Source organism: Scomber japonicus, chromosome 10 (assembly GCF_027409825.1).
Source record: "Scomber japonicus isolate fScoJap1 chromosome 10, fScoJap1.pri, whole genome shotgun sequence".
Lineage (NCBI taxonomy): Eukaryota > Metazoa > Chordata > Actinopteri > Scombriformes > Scombridae > Scomber > Scomber japonicus.
In genome coordinates, this window is record NC_070587.1 from 4,237,878 (window position 1) to 4,256,800 (window position 18,923).

The following is an 18,923-nucleotide window of genomic DNA, read 5'->3' on the forward strand; positions in this document are numbered from 1 at the left end:
ATGACTTCTTTATAAAATAACAAAGTATGTTTGTTTGGCTGCGCTGTAAACACATATTTCTATAGTATGAAATCCTGAAAGGATATTTCTTGGCAACCAACAGGAGAAGAATTGAAGATAGTCAGACTACAAGTTGATTTTTGATTTGGTTGTTCTGTTTATGCACAAAGGACAAAACACTGACTAGATAGTGAGGCTTTCTCCCCGAACAGAGGAGAGTTCACCATTATATAGTATTGAGTGTGACCATACTGTGTCCATATCAGATGTGAGGATCCTCCGAAGATAAAAGTCTTTGTACAGTTCAATGTACCCTATCCCTAACAGCCAGGTCAGTAAAGCAGGACACAACAAGATGTATTGATGAAATGAATAAAATGAGAGAAATATGGAATCAATGCTTACCCTGATTTATAGTTAGCTAATACAAGTTTAGGAAGGTGAGAACTTCTTAATCCTTGGAGATCAGAGCTTTTCCCACTATGTAAAATCTCCCCATACAGTCAACCTTTAATAACGATCACATTCATCTACAATCACATCACATCACATCATGAGGTTAACTCCCACATGTATTACACCAATTTATCCTCATGTGAACTAGAGATTACAACCAAATACCTGGAAAAAAAGACAAGCTCCACTTGTAAAATCTTTAATTAAAATCATTAATTAAATCATTAATTAAAGAAAAGTCTCAATCCAGGTTTGTGAGTGCAAGAATCAAAGAAAATAAAGTGATTATAATTGATCATTATAAATTGTGATTAGATTAATGACTTTAGTTACACAGGTGTTTAATAAGTCCGATACACAGTCTAATAATTCAGTTTATGCTGTACTGGCCTGTTCTCATGTGATCTCCCTAAATGTGTTACTAAGTTGCCTACAACTCAGAGGTCAGTGTCCTCTCTCACTCCGCCTCCACAGCTGTGTAAAGGTAACCTTTGAATACTCATGCAAGCATAACTTCTAGTTCACTCTTCAATGTGTGGGTCTGTTGTTTATAGCAATGCTTCTGTTCAGGTTGTCTGGCTGGAAGAATACCAGATAATGAACAAGGCACAGCTCAGTGTAGTTAATAGACAATACACTTCATTTTCAATAATTAGTTCCAATTGAATGGTATCCATGGTAACATATACAGTAAAAAGCTCATAAAACAATTCACCCTCACAGTTAGTGTGGTCTCTTGCACACCAAATACTGTAAAACAGCAATAACCATGTTCCAGGTGGTAGAATAGCTAGCGCAGGACATTTAGAAAAGAGAGGGTTAGCGTTAGAGATTTAGAAATATATGTTAGATTTAAAATCATATCCATATAAATGAATTAAACTACAACAAATGTGTTACTCAATTGTGATTTTATTTCAGCTATGATAACAGAGTAAAGTGAAGTAAAGTAAGTTTTTAAAAATTACAACTCAACAACAGTATGAGAAATTAAAAAAGTAGACAAAACACAATGTAGACTGGCTGAAGTTTCATTTATACACAATTAAAAGTTGCACTCAAAACGGTCAAAAGGTTGAGGGAGGTCACTTTTCAAACTGGAAATCGCAGAAGAAGACTTATTAACTACAGTGACCATTGCTAATCATCATTTCTAGTAAGTGCGCAATGGCCGTATTTGTCTAACATGTCGAAAATTGCACACTGCACAGGAAAGTACACAGTGTACTACACAGAAGAGTAATAACAAAAGTATGTCTATTGATACACAGCATTTTCCGTATACTGCATTATATGTCATTTAAGTCTTTTGATGATATTGAAGCTGAAGCTATAATCATAAGTTGAGCCGGTTAGTATTTATATGCCAAAGCCAAATGTCATAAATTTTGAACCTCCTCTGACTTAATCTAAGATAGAACCATACACCTCCACCTCACACAGGGTTAGGAACTCTTCTCTATCTGGGATAACTATGTTAACATAGCGACCGTCCATCCCATTACACTTGAACTCAGCGACATCACCTGCGGGGATGCTTGTGATCACAGCACACCTGGAAGAACAAAAATGTATTAGTTGAAGCCATAAAAGATTAGCTGAATACCATAAAAGATTAGCTGAATACCATTAATTGATAATTAATATTCACCACACCCATATGTCTAATTTGGTACAGTGTGCAGTTCTGCTATCACCACATACGTGCAGAACACACAGTCTTTTGTGGATCTAAGCTCTTGGGTTTATATGTTTTGTTCATGTTTTTCATGATTCTGCAATTATTGAAATGGTGGCCACTTTCTGGCAGCACAACAACCTGTAAACACAACACTATGTTGTCATGGTGAACTTCTCAGTCACAGCTGTCATCTCTTCCTGACAGACTAACATTGACATTCATATGGAGATGTGTTTTTGTCCACTTGACAAATGTACGTCCAATATTCCCTCGACTTTAAGATATATTTTGGTTAACGAACTCCTGAAGGAAATATGCTATTAACTGCTAAAAGGTCCACTGTGTTCATTACCTAGTCGGAATCTTTGCCTGTTTGGTGCTGGACAGGTAGTGTGCAGTCAGTTTGAGCAATCTGAGCATTTTTATCCGTATCTGGAGAAGCTACTAATGAGAGTGTTGAAAGTAAACCACTACAGACATGTTGAAAGCCATAAATCCACAACGATGAACTGAAAGATGTTAAAAAGCTTTATGGAGCTGAAGGGAAATACAGTTGTTATCTGTTGACTCCTTCACTGGTCATTTCAACCATTGTTAATATATAATATTAGAGTCACACTGGGGGCTCCATGAGCCTGTGCTTTGCGCATTTATATCATGTCAAAGTAATCATAATTATCAGTTTCTGACTCTAAATCACATCAACCTCCAATGACTCTAAATCACATCAACCTCCAAGTTGTGATTATGACTGGAGTCACATTAATGAAAGTCTGTCGTTTTTTGTAAAAAAATGTAATGTATAAAATGTCAACCATCAGCATTGACGGCACAATGTAGGAAAAGTTTAGATGTCAGTTTGGTGTGCATGTAGTGTAACTTATCATGTCAGCATACAGGACTGTCATGACTCAAAATAGCTATGTAGTCAGCTACCGTACCACATCCCATCTCTTAGATTAACAGTCAGTGAACTACCTGGTATTGTTGTTTCCATTGTCTGCAAGAGAATCTCCAATGCGGATCTCAGCTCCATCGAGTCGTTCTGGCTCAACATCTCTGTTGGTTATCTTAACAGAAAACACTTTGTAGGTTTTCCCCAGGTCCAGTCGCCACCAGGGATTGATGTCATTGTTTGTATGAGTGCAGGACCCCTTGTCCCACTTGCTGTTGTGATTTCCATCTATGGCATTATATGCTATGCCAAATGAATACAATGATGATTGTGAAGCTTTTCCTCGGACTGCCAGGTTCTCTCCTGCACAAAGAGCATACATGCATGACTTCTAACTTCTTTGAAATACGGATAAAAATAATTTCTTGCAATGGTCAGTTTCAGTCCTCCTATGACTCATAAAAATGTTTTTAATTTGCACTTGCAGACATAATTTTGGATACAAGATAAATGGTCACTTAATAATAGAAAGTACAAAGTTAAAAGATGAGTTAGATAAGTAGAGCATAGCATTGTCATGGCTGTATGTTTAACATGAAGCTAGCATGCAGCTTGTTAGCTTAGCTTAGCATGAAAACTGGAAAAACATTGAAACACCTAGCCTGGTTCTGTCTAAAGGTAACAAAACAAAACACCTCTAAAACTCACTAAAAAATATGTTACATCCTGTTCAAAAACTACTCAGGATTGGTAACACATGTGGAACCATTTCTTGGTTGGGTGCAGTAACTTCCTTGGTCTTCACTGGGTTCCTGGGAGCCAGGTGAGCAGTTTTGTTGTCTTTATCATAGACTGTATAAGGGTCTTTAGCCAGTCTTCATGCTAAGCTAAGCATGTCCTGGCTCTTGTAGCTTCATATTGAACAACAAAAATGGTATTGACCTTCTCATCTAGCTATCAAAAGGGTGTAAACATATTACCCTAAATGAAAAAGTCTAATACAACAGTAAATTCCCAAGTAAGATGACAATTTGTGAATACTGCATTCACATTTATGCAATAGCTCTAAATCTCACCAGTTGGGGCACGGTACCCATAGACTTCCACTTCGCAGAGTGTAAGATACTTTTTTGAACCAGGTATAGTCAAAGTCACATAACGTCCCTCCAAACGCTCATTGAAAGTGAGAGTGTACGATTTAGCGGCACCAATTTCAGAAATTGTGCCGACCCTAACAGAGAGAGAGCGAGATGGAGAAAGCAAGGCATTAATTATATTTTCTACATGTAGTCCTTACTTAAAGTCATTACTCAAACTGTAATGATAGAGCAGAGGATACAACTTTTTGTTTTTGAACATACATTTGTGGAAGCTGTATATAAGCTTCAAGCCTCTGGATGGGTGTTTCCCATCACAGCAGCTGAATGACATTTGAGAATCGATGTTGCCAGCAGTCTTATATTTATACATACATATATATATATATATATATATATATATATATATATATATATATATATACACACATATATATATATATATATATATATATATACACACATACACATAAAAGCTTGGTGCCCACAGGTAAGGCAGAGTATTCCAAAAATTTAAACACTACAGCCTCAAAAGCTTGATTTTGCATGTTTGATGTAAGAGAGTGAGCTAAGGTCTGCCACACATACCCTGACCATGTAATGCTTTAAAGTAAGAGTGAGAAAGAGGAAGCCAATGAAAAGATTTTAAAAAAGGGCAGAAATACTGAGAGAGCAAAATAGTGTGTTATAGTAGTCGACGCAAGAAGAGAATTCATGGCGTGAATAAGCATCTCTAGCTCAGTTGTTGGAACTACAGATCTTAATTTACTTATATTTCTCAAATGGAAATAACAGGATCTGGTCAGCTGCTTAACTTGGCTGCTGGACAATTAAGATTGTTTAAATATTACCCCTATTACACCAGGTGGAAGCTGCTGAGTCATTGGCAGCTCTGTACATTCAGTGGTGTGTTATTTCAGAAAAGAGAAGGTCTAAGAAGATGAAACATAGCGTATAGGAGAAAATGATTAAAGATGCTGAGCAAACTTGGGTGTAAAGGTACAGTAAATGAATATTATTTTCATATTTACTCACATGGGGTTTTCTATACCATTTTCATGTACAGAGTTGCCTATGTGGATCTGCAGCCCATTGAGCCTGTGTTCACAGCAGTCTCCTCTGTTGGTGATGGTGATGGAGGTGACAATGTAGGCCTCCAGCAGGTCCACCCTCCACCAGGGGTTGGTCTCTTCATCAGTGTGGGTGCATGAACCGGCCGCAAAAGTAGAGTCACGGTTTCCATCGATGGCACTGTAGGCAGATCCAAACATGTGCTCATAGCGATCTGACTGTGTCGCTTTTCCACGCAAGGCCACGTTTTCTACGAATGAGAGACATGGGTGAAACAGGTCAAATATATCATGTAAATCATTAAGTGGAAAAACTGATTATGACTTTCCTAATAAGTCTCTATACCAAACTTCTGAATCACTTAATAAATGGGTGATTACTCCTTGAATGAAGATTTCAGTGAGTAGAGAGATTTATGTATTTCTCAGTTTTTAAACTATTAGTTTATGGAGAAATAACATTTACAATTAGACTATTATGACATTTATAAATGGTGATTTTTGAACATTTCAAATTAATACAGGACATTTTTAACCAGGAACATGCTCTAACGTAGGTGCAAAAATGAGCTACATAAAAATGAAATAAAGTTAAAATATTCTTATTGTTGTATATTCTGGGTCAGACTAAAATACAGATGATTTTACTGCTTTTATTGCTTTACTCAATTTCAGCTATGGGTTAACTTTGACATGAACATTTTGTTATAGTTAAAAAAAAATCTGTCCTTTAACCCCTTTCTTCACACTCATGGTTTGTGCCATTAATCTGCTGAATACATTTGTACTACATGACTTTATTTGGACAGCTGACTAGGTATTACTGCAGGAGGACAGATATTGTTATTAGATGGTACAAAAAAAATCAATTGACAAAAAGTCATGCATTTATCACTGATAATGAAAAGCTTTTAATTAGTTGAGCTTTTAACTTGATGAAGAATATGCATTTTGTTGAAAAATAAGTTGCTGCCTGCATTTCATTACCACTTTCAAATCCAACAAGTTCACCTTAATTTGTAAAGGACAAATACTCTTTACCAACATTCAACTCTTTCTTGTTCTAAAATGTAAAATTTACAGTATGTATCATATTTAATCTCAAATTACACTATTTTTCCAGAAATGTATGCAGGTGCTTCTGTGAGGTTTTATGATATGACTTTATAGATACTCTGATTGTACTTACGATAAGTGTATGCCGAGGACGTCCCCAAGACGAGGAGCAGAAGGTGAATGCTGAGTTTCATCATGCTGGTTGAGACAGATGACAGTTTTAATATACTTCTAATTCTTCTATCAAGATGTCTAAAGACTACACGTTTTGGGTCAAAGAGGATATCAAGACTTAATTAAGGTGGAGTGATTATAACAGTAATGGTGAATGTGACACTGGAGATTCAGAGGGATTTGAAATGAGAAAACCCTAAACCCTAAACCCTAACCCAATACTACCATTCCCATTCTACCAAGAGGGGCCACTTACTCAATCAGCTATTCAGGTTCTGATATTATTTAAGTGATCATTAATTGCATGCTGCAGAGGTTTGTGTATGTATGCAGTCAGTGTAAAATATTATTCTCAGCCAGTGTAAAGCCGGTCAAGAGAGCCTAGATACGTAGAACTTGATGTACTAAGATGATGTGACGCAGAAAGAAATGAAAGGTGTTACCTGGAAACCCGGACAGAGCAAGCGCTTTCTTCCTGGAGTATGATGATTCAACCAAACAGCAAAAAGCTTCAAATCCCTGAAAACAACACACTTTCTCTGCTCTTTATATGCATCTTTTTCTTCACCTCTACCATCAGTTGAGCCATATCCAACCAATCATCAGAAATAACGTCATATTCATTTCAACACTGTCCAGTCATGTCCCATTGGTTTACTTCCATGCACAAGTATTTCACTTCCCTATTTGTGAATTGAATACAAGAGGTTATCAAAGTGCATGGTAGCAACTGTGCCAAAGACCACACAATACAAACCAATTATATTACCAATAATCAAAGTAATACAATAACTCACTTACTTATGTCAATGGGAGACGACCTAAACTGCTGCAAACTAGTGTTTGATTAAAATGGATTAATTCAATTCCTGACTGCACATAAAAATGTATTATTCAAATGTTATGATTTGATATGCACATAAAGATATTCATATATTATACAAACACACTCACCCAAATACACTCAGCTATACATTCATTTTAAGTGAACAAACAATTAATAACAACTACTATAAAACTACCAATGCACTACTGCACTGTGCCACTACCCCAAGAAAACCAAAAAGAAAGAGGACTGCTGGAATTTAAAGAAAGTGGAAAGGATTGGTTGAGGATGGGTGAATAATCTGGAGACTTTAACTGTTAAATGGATTATTATACATAGTTATAACCAAACACTTCAATGCTTATGAGCAAGTCAAGTATTTTCTTTAGAAGAATATAGTGGCTGCCTTTATCTATGTGCAGGTGTGCAGTGGCACATGCAAATTGTTGGTGTTCTCAAAACCTAAATTACAGTGCACCCCTGGGACGTCACCAAAATACCAAGTGGGCACAGGCAAAGAATGATAATGGTATAAAAACAACAGTAAGCAAACACTCAGAAAATGCTTAGTGGCAAGTTTTTAGTTACGCAATGTCCACTTTTTATGCAACTTCTTTAATTTTTTGCCTGTAATCGCTTGAATCATTGGGCGTGTGAACATCCCAATGTTCTGTTACTTCACAATTTTGTTGTATGAAAAGGCACAAACACATCAACCTTTCCACAATGTAAGTGTACCTGTAACTATGCATATTATGGTATTACAATTGGGGCTATGCCTTATTCAGATTATGGGCCATAAGGGCTGTGTATGATTGGCAGATATATTTGGTATATACAAGATACAGCACTTCCAAGTTCAACCAGTCAGATTGCTTCTTTTTCTGGATAGCTCGGCTTCAACCAGCTAGATTTAACAATCTCTCTGTAGCTACAAAAGTCGAGACATGACAGAGATGAAGCTCCCTCCACAATATTTAGTTTATTTCTCTAAGCTCCATATTCAGCAATGTGAAAAGCAACACTCTGAATTATAACCATAATTATATCTAACAGAGCCTTTTACTCTGTTTTGCTTATTGTTTTGGTTTTACACACTGTATGGTTTGGTGTCACTGCTGAAAAAGCTCTGATAAACCCACAGTACACTTCAGAGAGAAAAGACAGGAGCACACTGATTGATATGCAGCATTTAATAATTCTAGTGCAAGCAGATTAATGTTTCAACACTACTGACAGAATCAAATAAGGACAAAGGCAAACACACATCAACGTATGATAGGTGTGTGCATTTCTTTTTGGGTAGAAGGTTGAACATGAATTCAAACATTTTGGATGATAGATGGAAGGTGGGAAGTGACAGAGCCAATGTCCAGGTGCCAAACCCAGAGATTAAAAACAGAAAACAAGAATTATGTGAAATCAATAACACAAGACGCATGTTTTGTAGATGAATCATGAATTGGAAGAAGCTCTTCCTCATCCTTCATCAGATATTTTTCTCAGGAGTCATGGACACCAAATTAGGGTTAAAAGAAGACTGAATAATGGATTCACATTCATCTTGCAGGCAGATACATGACTCTGAATGAATGCTAATGTTGTTTTTGTTGACAGGATGTGTGAATGGGCAACTCTTTGCTAACATATTAGCCATAACACATTTATTGGACTAGATGATGACATTGGGGTTGTGTTTGTCATGTTTCAGAATTATTCTGCCCCCTAGTGATCAAAAATGGTTTAATGCAGCTTTGATGATCTAACCATATGTTGTATCTAATGATGTCAATGTCATAAGTGAAACTTATGAAGATATGATTTCTACCAGAATATATAAAAGAGCATCAGCTAAATATCGGCTGTGTAAATTTCCACTGTTGTACATTTTGAACTTCATCAGATCTAGTCCAATACAGAGCCATACACCTCCACCTCACACAGGGTCAGGTACTCAGTTTTTCCAGGACTGACTATGTTAACGTAGCGACCGTCCATCCCGTTACACTGGAACGTTTGGGTAAAACCTGCAGCGATGTGACTGATCACAGCACACCTAAAAGAAAAATAAAATACACTGTTAACTTATTGAATGATCAGTTCAATACATGGATACTATGTTTTGGCTTGAAAAGTTAATATAAATATAATTTACTGCAGATAAACCTAATGATTAATATCTATATATTGACCAATTTTTAGTCATAGTAATATCAATGATTAATTAATTAATAATAATAATAATAATAATAATAATGATAATAATAATAATAATAATAATGAATAATAATAATAATGAATCAATTAATTAATGAATTGTCAACTACCGGGGATTGTTGTTTCCATTGTTTGAAAGAGAATCTCCAATGCGGATCTCAGCTCCATCGAGTCGTTCTGGGACAATATCTCTGTTGGTTATCTTAACAGAAAACACTTTGTGGGTTTTTCCAAGGTCCAGCCGCCACCATGGATTGAGCTCACATTTTGTGCAAGCACAGTTGCCCTCTTCATACTTGCTGGCACGATTCCCATCTATAGCATTATATGCATTGCCAAGATATGATTCCAATGATGACTGTGAAGCTTTTCCTTGGTGTGCCAGGTTCTCTCCTGTATAAAAGGACACGTTTACAAACATCAGCACTGATACCTAATTTTCATTTCTATCTGAAGAACAAAGTTTATGTATTATTATGTATAATTATGCAGGTGCATGTTGCTCAAACTTGACGGATGCACCAGCAGTTGACAGTACAAAATGTGCCAGATTTGATGTTGTGTATCAGAATCCAATGTTTATTTTTATTTTTCTCTTTATCATTCAACACATTTTTTGGTAGGAATTGTTTCTTCATATAATTCATCATATGAATAATTTAAAAAAACGTTTCATTCACTATGGTCCCATTTACACATTATGTGTTTAAAATGTGTTCTGAATCTGAATACATTTTCTGAATAATGACATTCAATACTGCTTTTCTCACTTGTGCCGCATTATGAATCAAATTTATGTGGCTTCATTCTCACCCGTTGGAGCACGATACCCGTAGACTTCTACTTCACAGAGTACGAGCCACTTATCTGGACCAGGTAAAACCACAGTCACATATCGTCCCTCCACATGTTCTGTAAGAGTTACTGTGTGAATTGTACCTTCTGGGATAGTGGGAATTACAGCAACACTGAAAAAGAGAGAGGAAACAGTGTATGAATGAAGTATTTTATGTAATAAAAAATGTCCAAAAGATGACTAATATTCTTTCTTACATATTAATTATAATTCATGGTTCTCTGTATTTCTACTTCCTATATTACTGAGCAGCATGTTGTTCAGCTAAACAACAAACAGCTGATTGTCTTTCACAGGTACGGTGGAAGAATTATTATCCTGACTGATTTTACATTTGGTTTGACCTCACACACATAGACAGTCTGCATGGGTGTGTCCAGTTACACTGTCTGTCACAGGAAATTAATGGACACACGAATCAATTATGTCATTTCAAGCAAGAATAGGGAACACACCTAAGGTTTTAGTTAATGTTGTTTTTTATTTATTTTTGCCATACAATTAAAGTAAGAAAAGCCCTCTTTTGATTTTAAAATGGTGTTTGGGTGTGTAATGAATAACATTAAGTAAATCAGAGTTACTATATCAAAGTTAATTTGGATCAAGAACTTAGGGCCCCATCTACAAATATTCAGGGTAGAAGGGCTACATGAGGATCTGGATGGTTTACAACATCTGCTTAACAGTTTTCAGTCAGAAGTCCTGTATTTAATGAGTATTTACTGTATGTTCACTTACACTGGGTTTGCAGCACCATTGTCTCGTAAAGTGTTTCCGATATGAATCTCTGCCCCATTGCTTTGTTCTGGACAGCAGTCTCTTCTGTTGGTAATGACAACAGAAGTGACCACGTAGGACTCCAGCAGGTCCACCCTCCACCAGGGGTTGGTCTGTTTTTTAGTGTGGCTACATGAACCGGCAAAATAATTAGATTCACGGTTTCCATCAATGGCGTTGGAAGCAGATCCAAATATATGCTCCAAACGATCTGACTGTGTCGCTTTTCCACGCAAAGCCACGTTTTCTGTAAAAAAAAAAAAAAACACACACATTTTCTCCCCAAAGTTTAATAATAATTATCACTGTGCAGGAATTTATATCACACCTGTAAACCTCTGTGTGCCCACCCTGTGATTTGCATTAGTCTGATCTGAATACTTTTACGTTTTAAGCCATGTTAGCAGCGTTGCCATAGGGACAGCTGGTCCAGACTGGTGCTGTAATTCTGCTGTTTATCACATGATTGTACCTGAATAAATAAAATCTTGCAGGCATTAGTGACACGTTGTGAACACAATGATTCACACACTCCTATAAGGCTAATATTCACTCATTTTAATCTGTCATTTCTGGCTCTGTAGCTGCTAAATGCTCCACTATGCTCACCAGCTAGTCTCTAACTGTTAGTGTGCAGAGGATTTTTACAAGTTTTGCACCACCATGCTATTAAAGAGCTGAGAGTAAACACAAACAGAAAAGTTGCAGCTGGATGGATGAACAATGAGCTGAAATGTGATGTACAGCTCTGTTAAACTGAGTGAAGCTGTAGAGTCAAAATAGCTTCTTTTATATATTGTCACATTGTTAGAAATGTTAAAGGTAGAATATGTAGAATGAGCAGAACAACGCCATCTAATGTCTCGAGATCGTAGTCGCAACAACCAAAAAGTAATTCCAGCAGTCGGGTTGCCAGGTCCGGTGCCGGATTTTATTTTAGCTCTCACTTTATCCACATGTCTAACCTTTTTAGGCGAGAAAGTAGCCCTTTAGATCCACAATGTGACGCTAATTTGTCCAAATAACATCTGCTTAAAGTTTTGTTCCTGCGAATTCGGAGTCGCTCAAGTTAGCCGTAGCGAGTAATGCACTTCCGGTCATTTTCACAAAATAAAACACCCGTTGCCTTTTATTATTAAGAAAACCATAACGATAGAGTTGGTGCTTTTATTTTGAAAACAGGAAGCGAACATACCCTCGCTGTAACTGACTTGAAACCACCGAGGTACATTACATTGTAACGCCAGTGGGAGTAGCAGCAATGTCTCTGCATGTACTGCCTAATCCTAAACACCGATTGGCTTGTGTGTGGTGTCGTCAGAAGCAGAAGAGGCTCACGGTCGTAAACATCTAGTCACGTGTACTCTGAGATGGACGCGCAGGTCAGGAAATGACGTAAACGGACCGTATATGGTTTGTTATTTGTGTTATTACATTACGTGTTGGACTAAATACATGTTGACATATTGAGGAAAATATTCCGGTTTTATGGAAACGGATTTCATATTTCACAAGAATGGATACTTGGCGAGCTGTACAGAAAGTCCTGTGTCATAAGATGATCGTTGTGGATAAAGGGAAGACTTTGAAGGTATGTAGGCATTATAGCTTTTCTCACTTAGCTGAGTGGCTAGCCGAGCTAATCGCTAATACTATTACGGCTGTGAGCAACCATATAAGTCGTGAGTGGTCTTGAATGAATCAGAACAATCTAAGCTTTCCAACCATGTACGGCATGAGTATATATGTTTAAGGGTTGGTGTTTAAAACATTCAGAAGAACTTGTGGCTACCTCCTAACATCCGTCCCGTCCCGTGAACGGAACAGCGTGCGTTAAGAGGTTAATGATCAAATATCAAAATCCGAATAGCGTCAGAAAGTCAACCCACTCTCCACATTTCCATTGCTACCGTTTTGATACTTCATGGTACACAAACAAATAGCATCTCATATGAAAGCTAAGACCCTGGCGAGTTCAACAGTACCACTATTATTGCGCTAAAAACTCAGTGAACCAGCAGCATACAAAGGTAAACAACCGCTTATTTACAGCGACTAACAGATATTCTGTCTTACCTTCGAAGTTTTGTGATGAAAAGTTGTACTTGAGAGCAAAAAACGCTGGTTTTAGTGAGTCCAACACGGCCGTGTTTGTTTACAACTCCATTTCACCCAGTGCCAGCCTACAGTAGCTGCACCGGAACAACAGACAACCCTGGCAACCCGCAATTCCGGCCGCTAATTGGCTGGTACAGTGTACACAGAACGTCATTGTCGAACCCGTCAAAAATTTTTAAAAATATTAATTCAGACTAAATATTTTTTTTTATGGAAAAGCAATACTTTCATTCTGTACCCCTCAAAACGCCCCGTGGCTGTATTATTTTTTTAAAAATATAGCTTTTAATAAATATTCTACATATTCAACCTTTAATTATACAAGCTCTAATTTTAAATAAATGTTTCAGCCAATAAGTTGCCTAATAGTTATTTTCTGTCAGTCGCATATGCATTGATTTTCTTTTAAATGTTGCTGAAAATATTTTTTGATAACGCTGCTGATGTGCAAGGCCGTATTTCTTCTGCAATTTACACATTAAATGCATCTGAAATTAGTAGAATATACTGGAATTAATATATTTAGGGATTGTATGATAGGATGAACAAGGATTCATAAGACACATCAATCTTCATCATCACTGCACTAACTTCATTTCACATTAACTAATTATTTATGTCAGGGCACTCGGTTTTTTAATTTTTTTTAATTAATTCAATTATTTATTTATTTTTGGGGTTATGCTTATTCATGTTTAATTACATATCAGGCATAGCTAGATCATACTTACTATAGTCATAAGCCGAGCATGTCCCCAGGAAGAACAGCATTAGAACTGAACCAGTTTTCATTGTTCTGGTTGAGACAGATTACATCTTCAATAATACAACTACACTGAAGAAATGTACATTGTCAACATCATTAGTGTATTAAGTTCATAACTGACCAGCAATTTAATGATTTGTTTGAAACACTGGATACCCAAAGTGCATATAAATGTGATTAATCTTCTAAAGTAAATCATGGATTGATTGAACAATACACATAAAATTAAATAAACATCATAACTGTATATTTGAAACAAGGCTATTCAGTAACTACCACATACCTTGACGTGCAAAATAAACTCAGAAGAAGATACGCAGCCTCTGTTTCTGCTGTCCCAATGAATCTGATTTGATGAACCAGACAGTGGTATTTATGTGCAGGATCAGGGGCCTGTTTCAGTTAGCAAGTTCAACAAACTATGACTAACTCTGAGCTGTCACACAGAGTTTTCAATTTCAGAATAGGAGATAACAGTTAGTTCAATCAACTCTGAATCAAAGTAAACCCTGAGCAAAGCTCCAGAATGAGGAAATACCAAACCCTCATCAATGGAGCACAGATAACATGACTCACCATGGCAACAGCTGAAACAAAGGGCTCAGTCCTCCTACTTCTCCCCAGTGGAGTTAGAAATATTAATGAATGCATGCAGATAATGATGATATATTTAAGAAAAAAAGCAATACTGTAGCAGTAGTAAAAGAACATGAGCTGGTGTGACAGAAAATGACTAACCGAGTCAGTGTGTGAGTATTAATGAAAAGAAAATAGAAACGTTTTCTCTCGAGTGGTCCACTTATTTGACATTTATATTCTGTGTATGTATGTGCGTGCGGCACATTTAATATTCATGCAGACCCCAACAGGTACAAAACATAGGCCTACTTGGCAACAACTGAAGATGAAATATAAAAAAATAGCTCAAACAAGTATAGTATAATTAGTAATTATAAGTAGAATTTCATTACAAGCAATTGTGGTGTTGTTTAGCCTGCCCTACCTAATTAAACAGCATTCAATGACTACATTCAACATGTGATATATTTCAGTAGTTAGTGAAATCTTCTAAGCAAAAAAAAGTCAATTTTTCAGCCATCCCAAAACTGCCAGTATTTAATATTGTCTATTTGAATGCATTTTATTTAAAGGCGCCTTTCAAAGCACTCAAGGACACCTAATAACATATAACACAACAACAGTACATCAAACAATATAAATCAGATAACATTTAGAGCAAAGATGGGGGGGATATGACCTGCAGCAAAAGTTCCTCACTGGAATCGTACCAGCTGTCACTATGATGCGTGCGTAGTAACCACTAGCCTACCAAGACCCTTCAAGTGTTGCGTTTCTGACAACGTGACAGACGGTTGCCTTGGAAACATGCTCAGCATCACTGATGTTACATATAAAACTGCCATTGGCAAAAAAACACAACAACACAAAGAACTGTGTCGTACAGATGATACAAAGGTTGAGAATCTTGTTCAGATAAATGATCGATTGTACAGAAAAACAGAAACACTCAAACATAAAATCATCAGAATGATAAAACATGCCAGCTGCAATGTGGGAGGCATCACTCATAGTGGAAAACACATAATTAGTGCCAACAGAGCCTTTTAGCCTGTTCTTACATCATACTTTGGATTTAGAAATGTGTATGGTTTAGTCTCCCTACTGATAAGGCTCTGATGAACTCACAGTACACTTCAGAGAGAAAAGAGTAAACAAACTAATGTTTCAACATTACTGACAGAATCAAAGGGCAAAGGCAATAGGAAAACACACATATGTAGTCAACTTATAATAGGTGTACACTTGTTATCGGGTAGAAGGTTGAACAAGACTTCCAAAATATTGACTAATAGATGAAAAGGTGGGAATTTCCAGGGCCAATGTCCAGGGGGATATTCCATGAAGGAGGTTTGACAAACTCTGAGGCCCTGTTTATACGTACCTGGTTATTTTTAAAAACGGGGACATTAAGCATCGCTTGCACCCTCCGTTTAGACGCAAACAGAGAATTCGCCCCTGAAAACGATGCTTTTAAAAAACTCCGGAGATAATGGAAAACTCTGTTTGCACGTTTGCATGTAAACAGAGAAAAACGGAGATTTGGGGAGCCGACGGCAGATTGTGAGACAGAAACTGCTCCTGAGTTAAATGTGACATTATTTATAATCTACAGTCTATGTTTACAATCTATGGTGATCATGGATGCAGAATAGCAGTCATATTTATGCTGGTGCAATCCCTTTATATTTGTTTGCATTTGCAAATACAAGTGTTGTATTATGTGGAGGAATGAAGTGACGTTTTTGTTGTTGCTATGCAGGATTCTGATTGGCTAACGTGGGCTTGAGCTGCTTTTGACGGCATATATACACGAGTTAGTGTAAACGGAAACTTTTCTGAAAACGGAGTGGTGTGCACAACGTTTTTTTTGTAAACGGAGAGGATGAAATGTCAGTTTATGAAAATATCCAGGCATGTGTAAACGTAGTCTCAGTCTAACCCTGACTTACTCTGGGATGGAAAACGCTCAGTATCCGGTTTTAGAACAGCTGATCTGAATTAGTTCAATCAACTGTGAGTATGTTCACCTTGAGTTTAGATCAAAACGGGTGACTAGTCCTACTATGTATTTTAGTTACCATGGTTACGCAGAACAAAACAGTAAATACATAGTTTGAACATCATATAACTCCGAAACTAACGAAACGGATCGTATTGCTATCAGCATTTATCTATCTGTCCGATAACATCTGGACAGTCTGAAGAGCCGCACAATTAAATAGTTTATTCCGTGTTGAAGTTAGCGGATAGCTAACCAGAAGTTAGCTTCTCAACCGGCAGACGTACATTCATCCAGGCAGTTCAGGAAAGAGGAAAGTTCCACAGACTGAGCAGATATTTATATGGCAAATAAAATCTCTGTTCACATTTATATGTAAAAAACCGCACTGCAGTGTGAAGAGCTGGCAAAATATAGAGTTCCACTGATCGTGTGGCCCCCCCTAGTGGTTGTGGCCCTAAACAACCACATAGACCGTTTATGCCACGGGCCAGCCCTGTGCCTCCTCCTGCTGCTTGGCGTCTAGGTGACTACAATGACCTCTCTTGTACATCTAATTTTTTTTCAATTTAAAATTGAAACCTGTAGTAGCTCTTTTCACTTAGAATGTATTTTATGTATTTTTAATTGTATTTTTAAGAAATATATCATTTAGAACTACTTAATTGTGTGTATATTTTGACTGAACCACAACACCAAGGCAAATTTGTTGTGCTTATGTGCAAACCTGCTCTGCAATACGTCTGATTCTGACCTCACTATTTTAAGTTGTTTTTCTTTTTATTAATGTTTTAAGGCATTATGTAACCTTGTGACTTTACAGTATCTAAGATCAGATGTGATGGATGAATGCAAGGACACACAACATCACTGGCAGTCTGACAGAGGTAAAAATAAATTAAATTAAATGAAGGGCTTCTATCAGCTGACCATCAGGTGATGATGACTGATGCAGATCTATTTCATTTTGAGTCATAGAGTAGTACTCAGAATACTCACTAGTGAAATATCAACAACACTTCATTAAAAAAGCAAGGACACATCAATCACCTTTTAGCTTCATCTGTGATCTGCTTCTGCTCCAGTGCATTGAAATATCAAATGTAGTTTAAAGAAGTAAAGATGAGTAGAAGTTGTAGAAGTTGAGTAGAATAGTACACATGAAAATGTGTACACATACCCATATCTTCTTACTAAACTGAGCCAAATGATCTGACACCACTCAAAGAGCCTGAACTCACACTGTAGGAGTGATATTTATCCTTCATGTAGCCGTTCACGCATTCCCCATGTCATAATCAAACAGACCAATCAGCTTGGATGTGCTCTTTTTATGGTGGGAGGAGGGTGTGACTTCATTTGTCAAATTCACTGAGAAAGAAAGACCTGGGTTAATTCCTGAAAATCCCTAAACATGATACATGGCTACATGACTTTTTGAATGAACTACAAATAATAACTCGAAACTAATCAAATGACTATAATTTTTGGAATTCAAAAACATAATGAAACAGGACTGTAAAATATGTTGCATAATGTTTAGATTTCAATCTTTATGTGACACTGAGTCAAACTTTGTGCTGAATATGATTAGATGTTTTTGAATTGGTTGATTTTGAATGTAGACTGATGAGCTCACACTGTTAAGATTTGGGGTAATTTCTTATATTATGCAACATATATGTGGTTTCCTCACTTATTCTCAACATGGACACTTTTCATATAATATACTGATTTTTATCCCTAAACTTCACTCATGGTGAAAAACACATAATTAGTGACAATAGAGCCTTTTAGCCAGTTTTGCTCATTTGGTATTTGTAGGGTTTGGTGTCACGACTCAAAAGACTCTGATCCACAGTACACTTCAGACAGAAAAGACAGGAGTACACTGATTGATATGCAGCCTTTAATAATGCAAGCAGACTAATGTTTCAATACTACTGACAGAATCAAAGAAGGACAAAGGCATAAGGCAAACACACATATGTAGTCAACGTATGATAGGTGTACATTTGTTATCGGGTCGAAGGTTGAACATGAATTCAAACATATTGAATAATAGATGAAAAGGTGGTAATTGCCAGAGCCAATGTCCAGGTACCAAACCCAAAGATTAAAAACAGAAAAAAGAAGAATTATGTGAAATCAAGAACAAAAGTATGTTTTGTAGATGACATAACATCATGTATGGGAGGAGGTATGACAAATTCAGCTCTAGTAGCTGTAGAACAAATATTTTTCTCAGGAGTCATGGACACCAAACTAGAGCTAAACAGAGATTGAATAATGGATTCACATTCATCCTGCAGGCAGATACATGACTCCAAATGAAAGCTAATGGGTTGTAAAT

General features: G+C 36.8%; 2 protein-coding genes across 3 annotated transcripts; both read right to left on the bottom strand.

The window, feature by feature from the left end:
- Positions 1-1,416: 1,416 nt before the first annotated feature.
- LOC128366053 (uncharacterized) lies at positions 1,417-8,221 on the bottom strand. 2 transcript variants are annotated; one of them, XM_053326704.1, is made up of 6 exons: positions 6,873-8,221; positions 6,389-6,453; positions 5,165-5,450; positions 4,109-4,263; positions 3,116-3,395; positions 1,417-2,011 (listed from the first exon to the last, which is right to left on the bottom strand). In XM_053326704.1, exons 2-6 carry the CDS (start codon positions 6,450-6,452, stop codon positions 1,861-1,863), a joined length of 936 nt encoding a protein of 311 aa, XP_053182679.1. In that variant the 5' UTR covers position 6,453; positions 6,873-8,221; the 3' UTR covers positions 1,417-1,860. The 2 variants fall into 2 exon arrangements, with proteins under 2 accessions (XP_053182679.1, XP_053182678.1); XM_053326703.1 differs by lacking the exon at positions 6,873-8,221 and having other exon boundaries at positions 6,389-6,464.
- Positions 8,222-8,435: 214 nt separating this feature from the next.
- LOC128366052 (fucolectin-1-like) lies at positions 8,436-14,403 on the bottom strand. The gene is made up of 6 exons (XM_053326701.1): positions 14,273-14,403; positions 13,955-14,019; positions 11,067-11,352; positions 10,286-10,440; positions 9,583-9,865; positions 8,436-9,311 (listed from the first exon to the last, which is right to left on the bottom strand). The coding sequence occupies exons 2-6, from the start codon at positions 14,013-14,015 to the stop codon at positions 9,161-9,163; spliced, it is 936 nt and encodes a 311-aa protein (XP_053182676.1). The 5' UTR covers positions 14,016-14,019; positions 14,273-14,403; the 3' UTR covers positions 8,436-9,160.
- Positions 14,404-18,923: the final 4,520 nt, after the last annotated feature.

Excerpts from the sequence above, each read along its gene's own strand:
- LOC128366053 (XM_053326704.1), bottom strand. The coding sequence starts at position 6,452 with ATGATGAAACTCAGCATTCACCTTCTGCTCCTCGTCTTGGGGACGTCC. Across the intron at positions 4,264-5,164 it reads AATGGTATAGAAAACCCCAT|GGTCGGCACAATTTCTGAAA; the intron begins GTGAGTAAATAT and ends TCTCTCTGTTAG. Across the intron at positions 2,012-3,115 it reads AATGGAAACAACAATACCAG|GTGTGCTGTGATCACAAGCA; the intron begins GTAGTTCACTGA and ends TTGTTCTTCCAG.
- LOC128366052 (XM_053326701.1), bottom strand. The coding sequence starts at position 14,015 with ATGAAAACTGGTTCAGTTCTAATGCTGTTCTTCCTGGGGACATGCTCG. Across the intron at positions 11,353-13,954 it reads ATGCTCGGCTTATGACTATA|AAAACGTGGCTTTGCGTGGA; the intron begins GTAAGTATGATC and ends TTTTTTTTACAG. Across the intron at positions 9,312-9,582 it reads AATGGAAACAACAATCCCCG|GTGTGCTGTGATCAGTCACA; the intron begins GTAGTTGACAAT and ends TTTTTCTTTTAG.